The sequence below is a fragment of the Pithys albifrons genome, chromosome 28 (genome assembly GCF_047495875.1).
Source record: "Pithys albifrons albifrons isolate INPA30051 chromosome 28, PitAlb_v1, whole genome shotgun sequence".
Classification (NCBI taxonomy): domain Eukaryota; kingdom Metazoa; phylum Chordata; class Aves; order Passeriformes; family Thamnophilidae; genus Pithys; species Pithys albifrons.
The window spans coordinates 2,642,124-2,662,403 of NC_092485.1; the positions used below are offsets into that span (position 1 = coordinate 2,642,124).

General features: G+C 51.0%; 1 protein-coding gene across 2 annotated transcripts; it reads left to right on the plus strand.

Annotated features, from left to right (window-relative positions):
- Window positions 1-919: 919 nt before the first annotated feature.
- PTPN22 (protein tyrosine phosphatase non-receptor type 22) lies at window positions 920-19,467 on the plus strand. 2 transcript variants are annotated; one of them, XM_071578883.1, is made up of 21 exons: window positions 920-1,122; window positions 3,972-4,080; window positions 5,061-5,137; window positions 6,235-6,330; window positions 6,706-6,744; window positions 7,161-7,232; window positions 7,322-7,381; window positions 7,816-7,958; window positions 8,788-8,854; window positions 9,880-9,957; window positions 10,475-10,567; window positions 11,117-11,193; window positions 12,089-12,972; window positions 14,247-14,339; window positions 14,468-14,598; window positions 15,262-15,289; window positions 16,452-16,532; window positions 16,836-16,939; window positions 18,137-18,167; window positions 18,280-18,357; window positions 18,610-19,465. In XM_071578883.1, the coding sequence occupies exons 1-21, from the start codon at window positions 1,036-1,038 to the stop codon at window positions 18,672-18,674; spliced, it is 2,493 nt and encodes an 830-aa protein (XP_071434984.1). In that variant the 5' UTR covers window positions 920-1,035; the 3' UTR covers window positions 18,675-19,465. The 2 variants fall into 2 exon arrangements, with proteins under 2 accessions (XP_071434984.1, XP_071434983.1); XM_071578882.1 differs by having other exon boundaries at window positions 944-1,122; window positions 3,975-4,080; window positions 18,610-19,467.
- The last annotated feature ends 813 nt before the right edge of the window (window positions 19,468-20,280 follow it).

Genomic DNA, 20,280 nt, shown 5'->3' on the forward strand with positions numbered 1-20,280 from the left:
CAGTGTGCAGTTTTCAGGAAAGGACTAGGGGATAACTTGGCAATCCATCATTTACCTGCTGTGACTAGAGCAGCTCTGGTCTCTGAGGAGGGACTTGGAGCTTCCAACCTTTTATCCAGACCCCCTTCTTGATGAACTCACAGGTCAGCAGTCTTCGGTAATTCCTAAATTCTAATTTCAGCTGATCTTAACAGAAAAGACTTAATTTGAAACTAAACCATGCCCATAATTGTGTGTAGCTGCAGGAGCACAGCTCAGCTTCCTCCATGAGAATCAAAATAATGAAGATTGTGCCATACAAAAAGCAGCTTTACACACCCCTGTTGGGGTGTCCTGCCAGGGGAAGGGCAGGTTAAATAAGGCTTAGGGTGACTGGTTAGTGAAAGGTGTCCCTGCCCATGGCAGGGGGTGGAATGGCACAAGCTTTAAGGTCCCTTCCACCCAAACTGGAATGGATCTGTGTGCTTTATGTCCAGCAGTGCTCCTGGCCCCTCCTGGGAACTACTTTGCTGTTGCCTCAAGGCAAAACCTGCTTATGATTCTGAGCTAAAAGCATGAAGGGGAGCTGTGAGTTTTCCATGGTGCTTTAGGGACTCCTCCAGTCACAGCATATTCCATGTTTGGAGCCTTCCCAGTGCCGTGGGTGCTCTGCAGCTGCCCCTGTGCTCCCCTGAACCCTGGCAGTGATGGCTGGACAGGGTGCTGGAGGAATGGGATGATGGGGTGCTCAGAGGGGTCTCCCAGGTGTGCTGGGGGCACCGGGGGCCTCATGCCCCGCTCGCTGTGCCCACCCTGCTGTGAGACCCCACGCTGGGGGTGTGTGGTTTTAAACGAGGGCTCCAGGGCCCCGTGCTGAGTGTTCTGTTGTGCTGTTTGACCACGGTGTGTGCTACGTACTAATTTCCTTTGGGGCTGGGGATGAAGTCAGAAAACCACAGGCTGTGCCGCGCTCCCGAGCGGTGCCTTCCGCTGCGCACGCACTTGCCATGTCCCTTCCCGGGAGGCTCAGGCCAGGCACACTCTGTCCCTGGCAACATGGACCAAAGGGAGATCCTGCTACAAAACCTGCAAAGGGTCCAAGGCAAGAAGCTCAGCAGAGGAGAGTTCGCAGAGGAGTTTTTGGTGAGTTCGCTCGAGGCTCCGCTCAGTGTTTCTGCTCATTCCGAAGGGAACTGCTGGGTCACCTTCCAGACTGGGGCAAGGTTTGCATGTGACAGTAAGACTTCCTGGGCATTTCATAACAAAGAGTCACCCAGGAGTTACCTGGGTTAAAAGGAATGTAGAGACACAAGAGGAATTTAAGAGTTTGCCTTTGAACTGCTTGCTTTTTAACTAATTACCCGAGTGCTTCCTGTTTTCTGCTTGGCGAATGCACTTGTCAAGACACAGTTTCACTTTGCCTGGTAACAGAACTGGGGGGACAGGGAGGAACATGGAGCCTTTGCTCCTTCTCCCCCTTGCACTGTTATAGCTGTGACCTCCCTGTTCCTGACAGGGGTCTCTGCTTGCTCCTTGAATTAGCTTTTCCTTCCAGTAGAGCACGAGTTGCCCAGAGAAGCTGTGACTGCCCCATCCCTGGAAGTGTTCAGGTCCAGGCTGGACAGAGCTTGGAGCAACCTGGGCTGGTGGAGGGTGTCCCTGCCCATGGCAGGGGGTAGGATGAGATGATCCTTAAGGTCCATTCCCACTCAAACCATTTTGTCACCTGGGATCTAAATGCTGTATGTCCAGTTGTGCTCCTGTCCCTCCCTCCTGGGAACTAATTTCTTTTCCCTCAAAGCAAATCTGCACAAAGTGCTGCTGGTTCCCACCTCGCCCTGCACTCCACAGCTCCCAGCTAGTTCAGATCTGTGCAGTGCCCTGAATTTGTGAGCTCTCTGACAGCTTTTTATTTGCTGGGTGCCGGGGTGAGGCTCAGGTGGCAAAGCACCATCTCAGAGCTAAGGCTGGTGGGTGGTGGTGGCTCCTGCTGTGGCTCTGGCAGGCTGGCTGGGCTGCTGAGACCCAACAACAGCTCTAAAAGACACAGGGAAGGGTAAAACTGTGAGATCTGAGGTGTGTCAAACTCCAGCCCAAGCCCTGGCTGTGCCAGTGGGGTCCAGGAAGGCACAGGAGTTACTGATGGATCCCCACGAGATCCTGCCCTGCTTTGTTGGACCAGTCAAGTCTGGCACTTCAAACACTTGGGAAAAGATGAGTGCTGGGTTTCAGGTGTCTGGGGCAGAGGGAAGTGATTAATCTGAGCCTGCAGTGACAGTCTGTTGTTCCATGGAACAAAGGCTGTCACAGGCTGCTGAATTTCCCCTCTTGCTGACGGGCTGTGCTGTGTGTGTGAGGCAGCAAGCTCTGAGCCCCGCAGCACAAACTGGCTCTAGCAGCCAAATATATTAATTTCAGCCCAAAATGGCAGGTAGAAGTGGTCAAGGTTTCATTTCCTCTTGTATGGAATGAGATCTTCTCAGGGTGACCTGACTTGCTGCCACTTCTGCAAGGCAGAGGCCTTTCCAGGCATTGTCCTGCATTTCCAGACTTGGCAGAAATGTTCAGGGCCATTTCTCCATCCCAATTCCTGCCCTCTCCTGGTGTGACCAACCACTTGTACAAGCAAATTGTGGTGGTGTTACTGTAAATTAGGGGGGGGTTGTTTGAGTCCCCTTTTTCTGTCTGTGCAGACTCACAGGGGGAGTTTGACCCTTCCTGGATCCAGATTGGAACAGACTCCACAGGGCAACAGCCCCAAACCTGCCAGAGCTCCAGGAGCATTTGGAGAATGCTCCAGGCATAGGGTGGGATTGTTGGGAGTGTCCTGTGCAGGGTCAGGAGTTGAACTGGATGATCCTGGTGGGTCCCTTCCAAGTCAGGATATTCTGTGATTCTCACCTGCTTTCTCCTATGCAGTCATTTCCCAGGTGGTTTGATGTCAGATTATTGAGGGACACAAAAGATGATTCAGGGCCTCAGCTCTGTGAGAATTGGCTTCAGGATGGAGTGATGCCCCTTCCATAAAAGCTTCCCCTGGAAGGAGGAATGGCAGGATGTGACCAACACCAGAATTGCTCAGAAGGTTACAGGGATATGGAGTCTCCAAAAGCCACCCTGCCCCACAGCATCCATCCCACTGTGTCTGCCCCATATTCTTAATTAATAGAGGCTGGACACGTGGACTGTCCTGAGCCTCCTGTACCTTCTCCCTGACTCATTCCAGCAGGTCCGTGAGATGTGACTCCTGGGGTTTTGTGGCTCTATTTAATGTTTTAAAACTGCAGTTTAATGTTAAAAGCAGCTCTGACTTGGGGAAAAAAATTATGAAAGAAAAGATGGATGGTGTTTTCAAAGCTGGTGGTGAAGAACAGTGTGTGTTATTTAGAAGCTGGTGACACTGAAACAAAATTCTGTGTTTTGGCAACAAAAAGATGCTTCAGCTCTCTGTGAGTGCTGCAGCTTTATCCTGGGAGAGATGAGAGATTTGCAGCCCTAAGGGTCTGTCCCAGGACTCCTTCCCTCTCTTTCATCAGCCCATGTAGCTACTCTGCTCCGATTGCTTGTGCTCCCTTAGTGTTTGCAGCTATGGATGGGAGCACCTTCACCAAAGTCAGAAAAATCAATGAATGTATCTGTCTTTTCTGACAGCATTTGTTCAAGGTGGTTTGCCATTGTCACTCCTCTTATCTGGGTGCCTTTTGTACCGAGAATGGTTCCCCTGTGTCTGACTTGTGTCACTTCAGAAGGCGGCGTGTGGGCTCTGCCTCAGCGCGCACTTTCCATTCTTCACAAGCCTGTGCTGGGACGCTCAGGTGGTTCTGTCTCTGTTCTTGCTCTGAGTGTCTTGAGAAAAAACCACTCAGGAAAGAATTAACGGTGCTGACCTCTCTTTGTGGCAGCAAACCTGACTCCCTGAGACCTTCAATGTGCTCTCTAGTAGTGCTGGATGTAGCACCTCTGCTGTAATTTGTTCCATTCTTTTATCACAGAAGCTGAAAAGGCAGTCAACAAAGTACAAGCTGGATAAAATCTACCCTACAGCAGCAGCTGAGCAACCAGAGAATGCCAAGAAGAACAGATACAAGGACATCTTACCTTGTAGGTTGGAAATGGCACATGTTTCTGTTCAGCCTTTGGGGGTTTTTTTAGCTCTCAGGTCTGTTTTCATCCTCCCATGCCCACCTGCACAGCTCTGTGTGTGAGCATCTCACTGCTGTCTGTTGGCCTTGAATCCTGCTGTTCAGATTTAAGGCTTGGCTGCTGCAGTCCATGCTCTGGAAGGCTTTGGCACATGTCAGCACTCTGAGGCACACAGTGGGATTTTGGGGTTGTCCTGTGCAGGGCCAGGAGTTGGACTCGATGATCCATGAGGGTCCCTTCCAGCTCAGGATGTTCTGTGATTCTGTGATGTTTCTAGAGACAGAAGAAACACAGATTATTTCGCTAGGAAATACATCCCTCAGTGATTATCCTTGCAAGGTTTCTGGGCAGCATTGCAAGCACTTGTTTTCCAAGGCTTTCTGGAAAATGGCTTTGGACAAAGGTGTCTCCATGATGTCCAAAGCAGAGTAGAGGCAAAACCTGTTGTGGCTTGTCCTGGCTTCACATGGTGTTCTCCAAAGGATGGTCTGATTGTCCCTTTCATCCATCCTATCTTGAGAACAATAAATCATAGAATCATTAAGGTTGGGAAAGACCTCCAAGATCATCAAGGCCAACCTTCAAACTGTTGTATCTAACCCCACACAATGTCAGATGGAGGGCTGGGTGATCTTAGGCTTGGCTTGCTGCACAGTCAGAGGGATCAGCATTGCACTGGGGTGGTGGCAGCACCTGCAACTCTGCCCTAAGCCCTCACCCTCACCCCACAAGGAGCTTGTCCATCTCCTGTGTGTGTGGGCAGCTCTGCCAGGAGCTGTGGGAGGTGACACCAGCTGCTGGCACAGCCACTGACCTGCTCTGGGATGAGCTCCCTGGTGCAAGTACTCCTCCAAAGCACCTTGTGCTGCATCCCGAGGAGCTCAGCAATGATGAAACACAGACTCTGACTGCTGCTTTTCCTGCTTTTGTGCCTGCAGTTGACCACAGCAGAGTGGAGCTGTCCCTGATTACATCTGACACAGATTCTCATTACATCAACGCCAACTTCATCAAGGTATTGCCTCTTCCGTGGCGCTTTGCCCTGTGGAGGTGTTGGTGGTGCCCCCTCACTGAGTTGTGCCAGGAGGACCAGGCTGGGGGCTCTGCTGGATAAGAGGATCCTGCAGGAGTGTCTGGGCTGTGTTCATGGATAACTGGGTGTAAGATGTGCCCAACCCATGAGCCTTCCAGAGAACACCCCGTGCAGCACAGACCCACCAGGCTCCAGGGCCAGGGACGTGCACCGGCACCAGGGCAGGTGGTGGAACAATTTGTGGTTCACAGCCCTGACTTCCTCAGTGCTGCTGCCTTTGGTGGGTGACAATGGTGCAAAACTGGCTGTGGCCAGAGTCACCTTGGCTGAAACCAGAGCAGAGGCAGGAAGCCTTGCACTGAGCACGGCTGGGACCCGCTGCAGGGCCGAGCGACGGGGCAGGTCAGTGTGGGCCAGCCCTCCAGCAGGAGCTCCACGTGTTTGGGGACTCTCCTGTGCCTTTGGGACCCTTCTCTGACTGAGAGATAGGGGGTCAGGTGGCTAGATATGGATAGAGAAATGGATGGATAAGTAGATGGATGGATAGATAGCTGACAGTTAGACCCTGAGATTAGCTCAGTTGGCTAAAACTTGGTTGTAATAATGCCAAGGTCATGAGTTCAATCCCCTATGAGGCCATTGACTTAAGAATTGGACTTGGTGATCCTTGTGGGTCCCTTCCAACTCAGAATAGTCTGTGATTCTCCAGGACACTGACCCAGGGCTTTCTGTAACCCCCTGCAGAAGAACAGACCCTCCCAACAGGCTCATGGTTCATTCTTTGGCCAACAGAGTTGCATCAGCTGTGGCCACATCAGCTGAAGCTCCCAGATGCACTGCAGGAGCTGGTGGTGGTCTCTGGGAGTGGCTCAAACCCAGCTCCCTGGCTTGGCTCTGCCTTTGGGAGGTTTGCACACCATTGTTTGATTTAATGTAGGTGCCTATAACTGACCTCTATGAAAGTCCTTCTAAATCCTTAATGGGCTCATTGAATAAGATCAGATTCAGAGAGAGGAATGGCTTTGTTTCTGCTAGTGAACCATGCACCAATGTCTCCATGTCTGGTTTGAATGTTCTAGGGTGTCTATGGGCCAAGAGCCTACATTGCAACCCAGGGTCCTCTGCCCACTACTGTCATTGACTTTTGGAGGATGATTTGGGAATATAAAGTTCTGGTAAGGTGCAGATTTATATTTAAATATAAAGTTTACATGTTTGGGGTTTTTTGAAAGAAATGTTGTCCATACAGCCTGAAATCCTTTGTGAGTCAGTGGGAGTGTCAGGGTTTTACTCCAGGTGTGTCTGTGCCTGTATCCCTCTCATCAGCCTCCCCTGCCAGGAATTTGCTGGTGGCTGTCTCTGTGCTCTGGGTGGGAAGGTCCTTGTGCCTGGAAAGTGGGTGATGCTCCCAGTTTGGCCAGTCATGGCCCAAGGGAATGCAGCCCACAGAACTTCCTTGTTGCTGATAAACCTGCAAGTGATGAGTTTGTTTTCGCTGCCTGGATAAGGAACTTGTGTTCAGACCTTTCTGATGAACCTCCTCTCTGCAGGTCGTGGTCATGGCTTGTATGGAGTTCGAAATGGGGAAGGTGAGTGGCGTGTCAGAGGTGGCCTCTGTGGTGACAGTGCCAGGGCAGGGTGAGAGGTGCAGCTTTTTACTAAATCTCATTAGTGACAGCACATTTCTGTTTGACACGAGCTGTTTCCTGAATTTCCAGCAGCAAATGGTCCCTGCACATGGCAGGGGGTGGAACGAGATGAGCTTTAAGGTTCCTTTCAACCCAAACCATCCTGTAATTAAATAAAATTCTTAAACATTTCCAGTAGCATAGAGAGCCTCTATGGAAAGGGAAAACCAGCCACAGTGGCTGGGAAGGGGAGGCTGGAGCTGCTCAGCAGCGAGAGCTGAGCCTCTTCCCAGTGTGAATTCTGTCCTGGAAAATGAGAGGAGACAGCACAGCTGGGCCAGTGGGAATAACCAAACACCTCCTGCTTCTCCCTACAGAAGAAGTGTGAGCAGTACTGGGCAGAGCTGAACAGGCCCCCCCTGCACTGCGGCCCCTTTGCCATCTCCTGTGTGAGTGCAGCCCCCCCAGCACTGCCCTGTCCTGTGCCCCAAACCCCCTGGCACCCATGGCAATGTGGCTCTGGCTTCTTCTTCTGCAGGAAGCAGAGGAGAAGAGGAATGAGTATGTGATCAGGACTTTAAGGGTGACCCTCAATGAGGTAAGTAGGAGAGGTCAAGGCAGGAAGTGCAGCTTGCCTGGTTTTATTATATAATATATTAAAATACGGTACATTTTGTACAGAAAATTTTATGCTGGTCAGGCCACTGATTTAGATTTGACAGTAGTTGAGGGAACAAAAAAGTAAAAAATTAATTAACTCAGACCTCAGTTTCTGAAGCTGTTTGTCAATCATGGCAAATCAGACCCTGGGCAGGTGAGACCAATGAGTAGCATCAAGAATGTCATAAAATGGCAATGCAGCAAAACCAGCTGCAAAGCTCTGCCCTTTGCCTGCTGGTGCAGGTGGGGCCTGGAGATGTGTGCAGCCACCCAGCTTGCCCCTGGCATGCCAACATCCCTGTCTGTGTCTGCAGGAGCTGTGGCAGCATCCCCTTGGCTGGCCCAGACTCTGCCAGCTCTGTCCTCTTGCAGGTGACCCGCACCATCCACCACTTCCACTACAAAAACTGGCCAGACCATCATGTCCCCTCCTCCATCGACCCCATCCTGGAGCTCATCAGGGAGATTCGCTGCTACCAGCCAGATGACAATGTCCCTGTCTGCATCCACTGCAGGTGGGTGAGGTGGCTACCACTGGGGAAGGGCTGCTGGCCCCCTGGTCCCCCATGCTCTTGCTTCCTCAGCCTCCATATCAGGTGGCAGCTGGCCAAGCCCTCAGCTAAGCTCCCCTCATGGGAAGCCCTAAGGAAAAGGGGTCTTCTGAGGACAGCTGGCATGGCCAGGTGACAGGGAAGGAGACAGCAGCAGGCCAGCAACAGAATCACAGAATCATGGAATTGTTTAGGTTGGAAAAGACCTTTAAGGTGGTGGTGTCCAGTCATTCCCCCAGCACTGCCAAGCCCACCACTAAACCACCTCCCAAAGTGCCACACCTATGTGTCTTTTAAATCCCTCCAGGGATGGTGACTCCACCACTGCCCTGGGCAGCTGTGCCAGGGCTGGACAACCCTCCTGGTGAAGAAATTTTTCCTAACATCCAATCTAAACCTCCCCTGGCACAACTTGAGGCTGTTTCCTCTTGTCTTGTTACTTGTTACTTGGGAGAAGAGACCGACCCTCATCTGGCTCCAACCTCCTTGTAGTTCTGGAGAGTGAGAAGGTCTAGTTAAGAGGCCACCAACACTGGGCATGTCCATGTGTGGCTGGTCACCACAGGAGGACTGAGAGCTGTTTTCAGGGGGCAAGCTGTGCCTCCCATCCTGCAGCAAGGCTGGGGAAAGGCAGAGCCCTATGTGGGGTTAAGCTGCAGCAGGGCTGTTGTGTGGGTCTGCACCTTCTCCTGCGTGGGACAGGAGGGTCACAGGTGGCTGTGGGTCTTCTCCAAATGTCCTGGTCAGAAAGCACAGTGTGCCTGTCCATGACCCTGCTGTGCTGTCGTTGCAGTGCTGGCTGTGGGAGAACGGGCGTCATCTGCGCCATTGACTACACCCAGAAGCTGCTCCAGGACGGGGTGAGTGTCAGCCCTGGGCACACTTGGGTGGCACCTGCACCCCTCTGCCTCTCTCTCACCTTCTCTGTGTCCCTCACCCCCTCTGGCTGCAGGCAGGACTGTTTCAGGTGGTAGCCACTAATGGAAGGACTGCACAGCCTGAGCAGAGGGCAGCACTGGCCAAGCTGCTGGTACCCCCTCCAGTCCCAGTTTGTGCTGCTTCTCTCTCTGTAGGCTCTGCCACTGCTCCCTTCCCATCCCAGTGCAACAGCATCCCACTGATGGGGCAGAATCCCCCCTGTGTTGCTCCCCCTGGCCAGAACTCCAGCTCACAGCACTTGGCTCTGCACTGACTTTTCAATATGACTTTACTGTCTGTATTTGTCTCTCCACAGTTGCACATCAGACACCCAGAGCTTCCAAACCAACACCTTGCTTTGCTCTGACCCTCCAGTAATGATGCCCAGGCAGTAATCCCTGGCCTCAGAGCAGGGACTGTTGTGTTCTGTTCCACAGTTCCCTAAATCCATTCATCTGGGAAATCAGTGTTGTGTCCTTTGTGCTTTCCAAAGATAGTACCAGGGCTGTTATAAAAAGGGTATTTTCCATGGAGTGTGAGACAGGAGGGAGGAGGATGGTTTGTAATAAAAAATAGCTCTTTAGGCAGGTCCTTTGTTAAAAGTTCTTGCAACAGCAGAATTTCAGACACTGCTCTAAACTGCACCATGACTTGGAACCTGCTTGGAATTAGACCTATCTGTAATAGAGAAATCATAGAAATCATGGTAAGACTTGGGTTGGAAGGGGCCTTAAATGTCACCTCTTTCCCCCTCTGCCATGGGCAGGGACACCTTCCATAACCCAGGTTGCTCCAAGCCCTGTCCAACCTGGCCTTGGACATTTCCAGGGATGGGGCAGCCACAGCTTCTCTGCCCAACCTGTGCCAGGGCCTCACACTTTCACAGGGGAGAATTTCTTCCCAAAATCTAATCTAAATCTCTCCTCTTTTAGTTTAAAACCATTTTGTCTTTTCTCTTTCTCACAAGATCGTTCCAGTGAACTTCAGTGTTTTCAGCCTGGTCCAGGAAATGCGCACGCGGAGACCTTGCATTGTGCAGACCAAGGTAGGTTTGGGAGAGCTCACCACTGGTCTCTCCCCCATCCTGGGACCTCAGCTGTTCCCCAGCAGGGCTGGCAGTATGGAAACCCAGAGCAGTTGTGCTGGTGGGAGTGGGGTGTGGAGATGTGCACAGTCCCTTTCTGAAGAGAAGTGATTTTGCAGAAATTACTTTGGTGGCTGACCATTTCCTGGTAGACAGCTGGGACAGGGCTTGCAGTGGGATTTATTGACTGCTTATGCTGTGAAAAGGCTCTATCCAGGAAATAAAGTGGGAAGTTTTTTCAGCTGAGACAGCCTGAAGAGGAAGCTCAATGCAGAACAGTGTGTTGGTACATCCAAAAATCCCCCACATGCTTCAGTCTGAACCCTGTGAAAGTTGTAGCTTCTGTCTCTGCTGAGGATTCACACCCTGCCAGTGGACAGGAAAGTGGCAGCCTCTCTCTGCTTCATTTGGGCAGAGGTGCCCATTGTCAGGCAGCACAGGAGGTGGCTCTCATGTGGTTTGTCTGTCTGGAATGCAGGAGCAGTACGAGCTGGTTTACGATGCGGTGATCGAGCTCTTCAGAAGGCAGATTAAAGCACTGGATGCCCAGAAAGACTCTGCTGCTTCCCAGGTAAAACTCCCAGGACAAACAGCTCCCTGTCAGCCAGCTCCAACCTCAATTCCTGCTGCAGGCCTGGGATGAATCCCCATGTTTTCTGCTGCCCTTGATGCTCAAATTAAATCTCTTTTGAAGTTAACCCATCAGAATCCACCTCTGAATGTGCAATGCTTATCACAAACAACACCTACATTTCTCCTTGGTCTCAAAATAATTTTATATTTTTTATATCTTTTATAATGTTTTTAATCTTCTATATGTCTTATAATGTTTAATGTCATGAGTGAATAGAAAAACACCATCTTTCTACAGTAGTGGCACAGCTGGATGGTTGTAGGGTCTGGTGTACCCTCATTCCAAAAAGGTGCTGGCAGGAATTGCTCTTTGGTTCTGTCTGCAGTTTTCAGCCCCAGTTTGGGGATTGCAACTTGTTGCCTGTCATTTCCCAACTGCATTAATAGTTAATAGTAGCTTGCACAAATTCCAGGTCCTGAAGCACCATGTTGGTGCCCTTTGCATTCTCCCTCCTCACTCCTACTTCCCAAACTTTTCTTTCCCTAGACACGAGCAGGGCCTCCTGCAGCCAAGCCACTCCTGACTCCAGTGGATGACATTTATGGTCTGAGTTTCCTCACCTGGTAAGGCCACAGCACAAGATTCCCTGTATTGGTATTTGTCCCACTTCAACTCTCACATTTGTTCCTATCATAATTTATAGAATCATGGAATCATTAAGGTTGGAAAAGACCTCCAAGACTCCCAAGTCCAACCATTAATCCAGCACTGCCAGGTCCACCACTAAAACATGTCCCCAAGTGTCACATCTACATGTTTTTGGAACACTCCCAGGGATAGTGATTCCATCACTTACCTGGGCAGTGCCTGATCACCCTTTCAGTGAAGAAATTTTCCCAAATTTCCTGGTAATTGCTGTTCTTCTCCCTGATGTGTCTCTGAGGCTGTCTCAGCCTCTTCCCTGTTTGTCATCACCTGTCCCCTCTTCTGCCCTGGGCTCTGCTTTACTCTGTGCTTATGTGGTGCTTCACATAGGAACTGGGAACAGCATAAAACAGATTCATGCACATGGAGACGCCCCAGAGCTGGGTCATCCCAGGGTCATCCCCTCTGCCTGGCACTGTGCACCCCACAGGATGCCCCCAGACTGGTCCCACCTTCCACCTGCACGTGCTGCTCCAGTGCCTCTTGCTGCAGGAACAGCAATCCTGAGCAGTCCAGCTTCCCAGCATGGGCAGCTTCTGAGGGCGGTGGGATCTCTGGGCAAATTTGGTCTGCTTTCTGTAAATAATTTTGCATTTTGGTACAATTTACTGGCATAAAGGGGCCTTCTCTGTTCATCATTTAATGGTGCTCAAACAGGGCACAGTCCTTCCCTGTGTTCCTTCCTTGAGGCTGAGCTGAGAGAATTCCTCAGGGAATTGCTCCTAGGAGCAATGGGGTGGGTTTTGGTAGTAGCTGACAGAGATTTCTGAGCACTCCATGGCTCTGACTCCACACCACGGTGTGTTATTGCAGCTCAGAGCGAGAGGAGCGGGATGTGCACCAGTATCATCCTCCACAGCGGGATGTGCACCAGCATCTTCCTCCAGAGCAGGGTGTGCACCAGCATCTTCCTCCAGAGCAGGGTGTGCACCAGCATCTTCCTCCAGAGCGGAATGTGCACCAGCATCTTCCTCCAGAGCGGGATGTGCACCAGCATCTTCCTCCAGAGCAGGACAAGCACCAACGGGCTCCTCTGGTGGCACAAAGCAAAGCGTCCCTGCCACCTCTGTGTGCCCCAGGAGCACAGGATGGCTCTGGCCATGGAGTGCCCCCCATGAGACAGGCCATCTCCTTTGGTGCTCTGAACTTCATCAGCTGTAGGAAGGTGGTTCCTGCCAAGCTTTGGGGCGCTGGGGACGCCCCTCGGACACGCCGGAGCTGGGAGCTGGACCTGGCCCCAAAGGGAGCAGCTGGGAGGGGGCCTGAAGGGAGAGCAGCTCTGGCATGGACTGCATCAACCCCTTTAGTGCTGGGGCAGTGTGGAGAAGACTGGGAATGGGATGGAGGTGGTGCCAGGCCTGTTTGGAGTTCACAGTGGCCAAATGCTGGTCACTCAAGCTTCCAGGATGGATTTTCCCCTGTGGACCTGAGCCCCTCCAGCCAAGAAGCAGATGGCCCCCCCAGCCACAGGAACCACGGGCAATGCCCTTACCCTCATCTCTGCTCAGCAGAAGATCCCTACTTCTCGTCACTCTCTCCAGAGGACCCCGTGTCCCCAGCGTTCTCCAGCTGCTTTGTGGAGGGGCAGGATGAGCTTCTCCCCCCCTGTGCTGCCAGTGCCCCTCTGGAGCCCCCCCCAGCCAGCCCCCCATTGCCCCACCACGCTCCCCTGACCGAGGAGAGAGTGTCCCCACTACGTAAGTGCTGCAGAGTTGGAATTCAATGGGGCTGGATCACTCTGGATTGCTGCAGGGAATGGATGGTGTGGTTTTCTGGGGTCCAGGCAAAGCTGCAGCTGCTCCCTTGGGATCAAAGGGTTTCACTCTCACACTCCTTTCATCCTTATTTTTTTCCCATAAACAACATTCTTAGAACAGCATGATTTGGGGGCTTGCATTACAGAGCTGCTCTGAACCACTCTCACCTTGGAACAGCTCTCAGAGGAGGCAGGGACTGGTCTGACCAATTCTGACAACAAAAAAGCACTCAGAAAGCTCCCAGACACGGTTTTCTCTGAGGATGTGATTTCCAAGTCCAAACCTAGTGCTTTCTTCAAAGTGTCTTGTAGGAGGACACTGAAATCTCGTGGAGTTTGAGAACCAGGACTTCAGGAGCCCTGAGCAACCTGATCTAGTGGATGACATTCCTGCCCATGCCAGGGGGTTGGAACTAGATGGTCTGCAGGGCCCCTTCCAACCCAAACCATTCTATGGTTCAACAAAAGTGTTTGGCCCAGATCTGTGGCCTTAAAACCATCACTCTCCATATGAGAAAGGTGGAATTATTCCTTGGTTGAACATTTCCTTTTGTCCACAGCTTTGACATTTGCTCCACCTTGTCCTGTTCAGGCCCTTCAGCTTTAATTGTCACAAAACCAGGCTCATTATCCTGGTGTTCTTGGGAAGTTCTGGGAGTTGCAGCACCACCAAGCAGCAGCACCACCAGCTGCTCATCATCTTCCCCTGTGCAGTGGGAATTCTGCTGCCAGCTCTGCTGGGGGTCTGTCCCTGAGGCCACATAGCTGGGGAAGTGGTGCTGAGGATTATTTGGATTTTTAACAACAGCTCAGAGGTGTTTGGCCATCCCCTCTGGTGTGTGGCAGGGCAGGAGGAGGCAGTTCCTCTGCACAGGTCTGTGACCCTCTGCCATGTCATGCCATGCAGGTAACCTGTCATAGAATCATGGAATGGATTGGGTTGGAAAAGACCTCCCAGATCATCAAGTCCAACCCTTGGGCCAACTCCAGTCCCTTTACCAGATCATGGCACTCAGTGCCACGGCCAAGCTCAGCTGAAAAACCTCCAGGGATGGGGAATCCACCCCCTCTCTGGGCAGCCCATTCCAATCCCTGATTACTGGAAAGAATTTTTTTCTAATCTCCAACTTAAATTTCCACTGGCAGAGCTTGAGCCCATCGTGCCCCTGTCCATGTCCCTCCATGCAGGTAACCTCTCTGTGTCTTTCCAATCAGCCACCCCACCAGAGCCAGATGATGATGATGATGATGATCCTCCTCCCCTGCCCCAGCGCACCCCAGAGTCCTTTATTGTGGCCAATGAATTGGGTAAGTGCATCCAACAACATTAACTGTGGAACACTGAGGGCTCACCCAAGGTTTGTTGCTCCATAGCACCTGGCAGTGTCTCCTGCTGCCTGGGATGAGAAACCTCTCCTGTGTTCCATTATTTCCAGGACAATTTCCTCTGGCCACTTCTGATTTTCAGCTTCCAGACAGAAACCCAAACATTGGAACCTCTTGGGAGTGGAGTGGTGAGACTCACTCAGAGGGGTTTCATAACTCTGTGAGACTGAGACCCTCTAAGGTAAGGAAGTGGCTTTTTATCTCCTTTCCACCACTATCCCTGTGCCATTTTCCTTACCATGTTTCCTTCTGTGAGAACGACCCAATTTTGGCACTTTCCATAAATTATTTTGTAGAATCCCAGACTGGTTTGGGTGGGCAGGGATCTTAAAGCTCATCCCATCTCACCCCCTGCCATGGGCAGGGACACCTCCCACTATCCCAGGTTGCTCCAAGCCCTGTCCAGCCTGGCCTTGGGCACTTCCAGGGATTTCAGGGCTCAGGACTGGAAGGAAGACAAGGCCTTGGACAGGCTCCTCCTTATCAGCATCTACTGCACTCCAGATATTTCTGGGGGTCCTAAGCCATAATCAACATATTGCCCCTCATTTAGAGGAGGATAATGAAGAAGAGGTTGGTGGTTCACTGAGGTTCTCACAGCCCTGGGGAACAGGCAGGAGCTGGACATGATTTAGGCATCTCTGATCATCCCTTGGCTGAGTGACAGCTCCGTGAAGCGAAAGGATGAGGCACAAGTCTGTTTTCCATTACCCGAGCGTGGGTGTGTGTGTGGGAGGGTGTTTGCACATCACATCCTTTCCTCCTCTTCTCTGCCTCCCTTGTGTGCAACAGGACAACGTTTGGTGGTGGGAATTTTAAACACCTGCTTGTTTTTTCCTTCCAGAGTGTGAAGATTCGGAGTCCCCAAACAGGTACAAGTTTAACGCTGGGATAATCTCTAGAATTAAGATCTGCTTTATACTGAAGCTGCTTTATTTGGTGAATGTCATTAAGATCTGTGCTTATTCCAGTGGAAATTCTGTGTTGCTGAACAGTTCTGCAACTGAACAGCTCTAACCAGAACCAGACCAGATGAACTGGCAGTTTTATATTTCCTAATCTGCTCCTGCCTCATCCTGTACGTGAGGATGTTCTTGCAACCTCCTCTTTTGCTGCATGTTGTGTGTTTCCTCTGAGACAACTGAGAAATGCTGCTTGGTTATCATAGAATCATAGAATTGATTGGGTTGGAAAAGACCTCAGAGATCATCAAGTCCAACCCTTGATCCAACTCCAGTCCCTTTACCAGATCATGGCACTCAGTGCCACGGCCAAGCTCAGTTGAAAAACCTCCAGGGATGGGGAATCCACCCCCTCTCTGGGCAGCCCATTCCAATCCCTGAGCACTCTCTCTGCAAAGAATTTCTTTCTGCTCTCCAACTTCAATTTCCCCTGGCAGAGCTTGAGCCCATCGTGCCCCCTTGTCCTATTGCTGAGTGCCTGGGAGAAGAGACCAACCCCCACCTGGCCAGAACTTCCCTTCAGGCAGTTCCAGACAGTGCTGAGGTCACCTCTGAGCCTCCTCTTCTCCAGGCTGAACACCCCCAGCTCCCTCAGCCTCTCCCCACAGCACTTGTGCTCCAGTCCCTTCTCCAGCCTCGTTGCTCTTCTCTGGCCCCGCTCCAGCCCCTCAATCTCTTTCCTCAACTGAGGGGCCCAGAACTGAACACAACACTCAAGGTGTGGCCTCCCCAAGGCAGAGTCCAGGGGAAGGGTCACTGCCCTGGGCCTGCTGGCCACGCTAGTTTGGATCCAGGCCAGGATCCCATTGGCCTTCTTGGCCACCTGGGCACACTGTTGGCTCCTGTTGAGCTTCCTGTCCCTCAGTCCCCCCAGGTCCCTCTGCCTGGCTGCTCTCCAGCCACTCTGTGCCCAGCCTGGAGCGCTGCAGGGCTTGGGGTGGCCAAAGGGCAGGACCTGCACTTGGCCTTATTGAACTTCATCCCATTGGAATCAGCCCATCTCTCAAGTCTATCCAGATCCCTCTGCATTTTTCAAGCTCGGTAACCAACTCTTTTATCTTTGCTTTCTCAGGGTCAGCCTGGGATCGCTCTGAGTCTCCTCCCCCACTTCCTGAGAGAACCCCGGAGTCGTTTGTTCTCGCTGATGCCCCAAGTGAGTGCTGAGCTCTCCCCTCAGGGTGTACCTGAGGTTCTACACTCACACCCAGACCTGGGAAGAGCTGAGATTGTGGCCCACTCAAAGCACCACCAGGTGGCTGTTCAGGTGTTCACTGCAGGAATGCTCAGCAAATAGAATGAAAATAAACACAACCAGGGGAACCTGCTGGAAATTTCTAGAAGTGGAGAAAATTAAAATTAATGAAAAAGCACTTAGAAAAGAGCAGGAGGATTCGTGAGTGACCACTGAAAACAGATGTATGATGTGTGAAAATAGATGTATGATGTGTGTTCCCAGGTCTGCAGCATGCTGTAAGAAACTCCTCAAGTCCTGTGGGCTGGGAGAACAGAAGTTCTGAAACATCCTCCAAAGAAGCCAAGAAATGCTTCAGGAGGAGCAAGGTAAAGGAAACAAAAGGTGCTGAAAATGGAGAGGGTGAGAAAACAGCTGGGTCTGGAGAAGCTCCTGCTGCTCTTTCACTGCCAGGGGGTGAACACAACCTGCTCTGAGACCACTCAGTTGTGTTCAGTTCTGGGCTCCTCAGGTCAGAAAAGAGATTGAGGGGCTGGAGTGGGGCCAGAGAAGAGCAACGAGGCTGGAGAAGGGACTGGATGTGGCACTGAGTGTCCTCTGAAACACCTCCAGGGACAGAGAATCCACCACATCTTGATCCAACCCCACTGTGATCACCAGCCCAGGGCACTCAGTGCCAGAGTGATCACAGTGGGATTGGATCAAGGGTTGGACTTGATCTCAGAGGTCTCTTCCAACCCAACTGAGAAGAGCAACGAGGCTGGAGAAGGGACTGGAGCACAAGTGCTGTGGGGAGAGGCTGAGGGAGCTGGGGGTGTTCAGCCTGGAGAAGAGGAGGCTCAGAGGTGACCTCAGCACTGTCTGGAACTGCCTGAAGGGAAGTTCTGGCCAGGTGGGGCTTGGTCTCTTCTCCCAGGCACTCAGCAATAGGACAAGGGGGCACGATGGGCTCAAGCTCTGCCAGGGGAAATTGAAGTTGGAGATCAGAAAAAACTTCTTTGCAGAGAGAGTGCTCAGGCATTGGAATGGGCTGCCCAGAGAGGGGGTGGATTCCCCATCCCTGGAGGTTTTTCAGCTGAGCTTGGCCGTGGCACTGAGTGCCATGATCTGGTAAAGGGACTGGAGTTGGCCCAAGGGTTGGACTTGATGCTCTGGGAGGTCTTTTCCAACCCAATCCATTCTATGATTCTATGACAGAATCATCATCAGCCTCCTCTTGTTGAGGCCACTGTTAATTATCCCCATGAACTTGTACTTTGGGATGTGATGGGTGAGCAGAAAACAGCAAGGAAAACACAAACTGGAGGCATTTGGGAGGACAAGGAAAAAGCCAAAGGGAAAGGCACAATCTGCTTTTCAGTCTCAGCTGCAGGACATGATGCTTTTTATAACACAAGCACATTTACCACTGAATTTCCTTTACCACAGCAGCTGAACTATTAGTACATGTATATTTATTAACACATGCACATTTATTCCATGAATTCCCTTTATCACAAAACCTGATCCATTCCTTCCTATATTTTTTCCCAACTTTTATTTTTCCTTTTTTTTTTGTTTTACAGAGCATGAAAATATTGAAAAACGTGAGAAAAAGTAAGTCTTAAAGGCCAATGTGCAAACATTTTCCAACCTTAATGGTTCCATAATCCTGTGAGTTCAGCTCTTCAGGGAGACCAACTGCTCCAACCTCAGTTTTTCTTTCCAGGCATCTGCAGCCCATCCTCACTGACCAAATCAGCAGATCCTGCTCCAACAAACCCTCTGAGGTCTTTCCTTAACTTTGGTACGTGTTTTTCTTTGTGTTTTGGGAGGAAAAACCTGCTTTTGGACAGGCAGAATTACAAATAACAAACACTACAAATGCTGTAATTACAACTTTATTCACAACCACAGGAAGTTGCTTTTCTACTCTATCTCAAATTTTGGGAAACAACTGAAATTATAAGAATTTTCTAACACTTTGTTACCTTCAGGATTTGGGTTATCAATATAACATATGGAATTTGTTGCTTAAAAAAACTTAATTTCTTCCCAGGCTTTGCAAATCGATTTTCCAAACCCAAAGGCCCAAGAAATCCACCCCCAACGTGGAATATTTAGATGGATTTTCAGAGACTTGGAGCTGCAGGTTTGTGAAGTCCTCCTGATGCACCTGGAATGCTCAGTCCAGGGAGGTTTCCTGCAAAATAAACACACCAGAGGCTGTTTTAAGGAATTGGCAGCTCAGGCACAACTTGCAGAGTCTCCACCTGAAGCCTGAAAGGAAAGAATAAAAAAAAGGACAAGCAGCTTCCAGTTAATTTACAACAGGATGAAAAGTAAAGCCAGGAATAGGTATTTTATCCCAAGGAGGGACATATTTTTGTTGTGTTTTGGAATGGAAACACTCCAAGAGGATGGACTTGAGTGTCAAGTGGTGACAGGAGCCAGGGAAGACTCTGGAATGATCTGGAAGGCCAATGGAGCAGAGTGGAGTGGACCAGGACCCTCAGACTCAGCAGCTCTAACCTCACGTTTGTAGGTCTGCTGTAAACAAAGACACTTTAATGTTTACATTACTTGGACTAAAAGGGACTTTGCATCCCAGATTTTAGAAATAATTTAAGCTTTTTTTTTTTCTCCTCTGAGCAACTCAGATAATTTGTCTGGATTTGGGTCAATAAGATTAAGATGGTGACTGACCCCACAGAAATTACAGCCGTGTAATTAACTCTCTGGTCTTTCAGTCTGAAAAAAAAACCCAAAGCACCACCACAGCAAGTAAAATGGTATTGTTTTATTTTAAAAACCACAATGTTTTTATAAAGGATTTGTGAGTCTCCAGCACAAAGTTCCAGGTGGGAACTCAGAGAAAGAGATTTCTAGTGGGATTCCTCACCAGACCCCCCTGCTGTTTATATCCTCAGGGGGGAGGGATAAAGATGCTGGAAATTGCTTTATATGGTTGTTTTCCTGTAAAGACAGAAAACAACACCGTGACTTGCGGAATTCAGCCAAGAGGAATGTGCTGACCGCTCTGCTGGAGTAAACTCGAGCCCGTTTAAAGCTACTTTTGCTGGAGGAATAGTCAAATCCGCCTTATTTTCCACTGAAATCACAGGTTTTCTCTACGCCAGACACTGATCTAGTGGGAGGTGTCCCCGCCCAGGGCCGGGGTTGAACAGGAGGAGCTTTAAGGTCCCTCCCAACCAAACCACTCTGTGGGGTTTTGATACTCTGATCCAATGAGTTTTCCTACCCGGGGTCTCGCTCCAGCAGCTCCCACACCCTCTCCCTCTCTCTGCAAGCCCCACCAGCCCCTCGCACTCACCGTCCGGCGGATTTAAGGCCGCAACGAGCGATAAAACCCCCCAAAACAACAACAACAACACAAACCTCCTCCCGCCGCCATTTCCGCGCCGCCCCAGCGCTTTCCCGCGCGCGCCGCGCGGACTGACCCCGCCCCCTTCCGAGCGAACTACAACCCCCAGCGTGCCCCGCGGCCGCGCATGCGCAGGGAGGCCTGGCCATAGAACCGTATGTATGGCCAGACTTCGCGAACACAGATTGGGGAAGGGCTCTCCCCACGTGCCCTTCGACCCTGCACGGTGGATTTTTGGGTGAGGCGCAGCGTGCGCAGAATTGGCCTCACCGTTTAAGAGTCCATTTGCCACGGCCGAGCGAGCTTGGATTGGACAGTGACAGTGAAGTGCTCGGGACTGCCTAC

Bases quoted from the DNA above. Each gene is read 5' to 3' on its own strand.
- PTPN22 (XM_071578883.1), top strand. From the start codon at position 1,036: ATGGACCAAAGGGAGATCCTGCTACAAAACCTGCAAAGGGTCCAAGGC. The intron at 14,599-15,261 runs GTAAGGAAGTGG...TTTTCCTTCCAG, and splicing joins TGAGACTGAGACCCTCTAAG to AGTGTGAAGATTCGGAGTCC. The intron at 18,168-18,279 runs GTAAGTCTTAAA...TTTTCTTTCCAG, and splicing joins ATTGAAAAACGTGAGAAAAA to GCATCTGCAGCCCATCCTCA.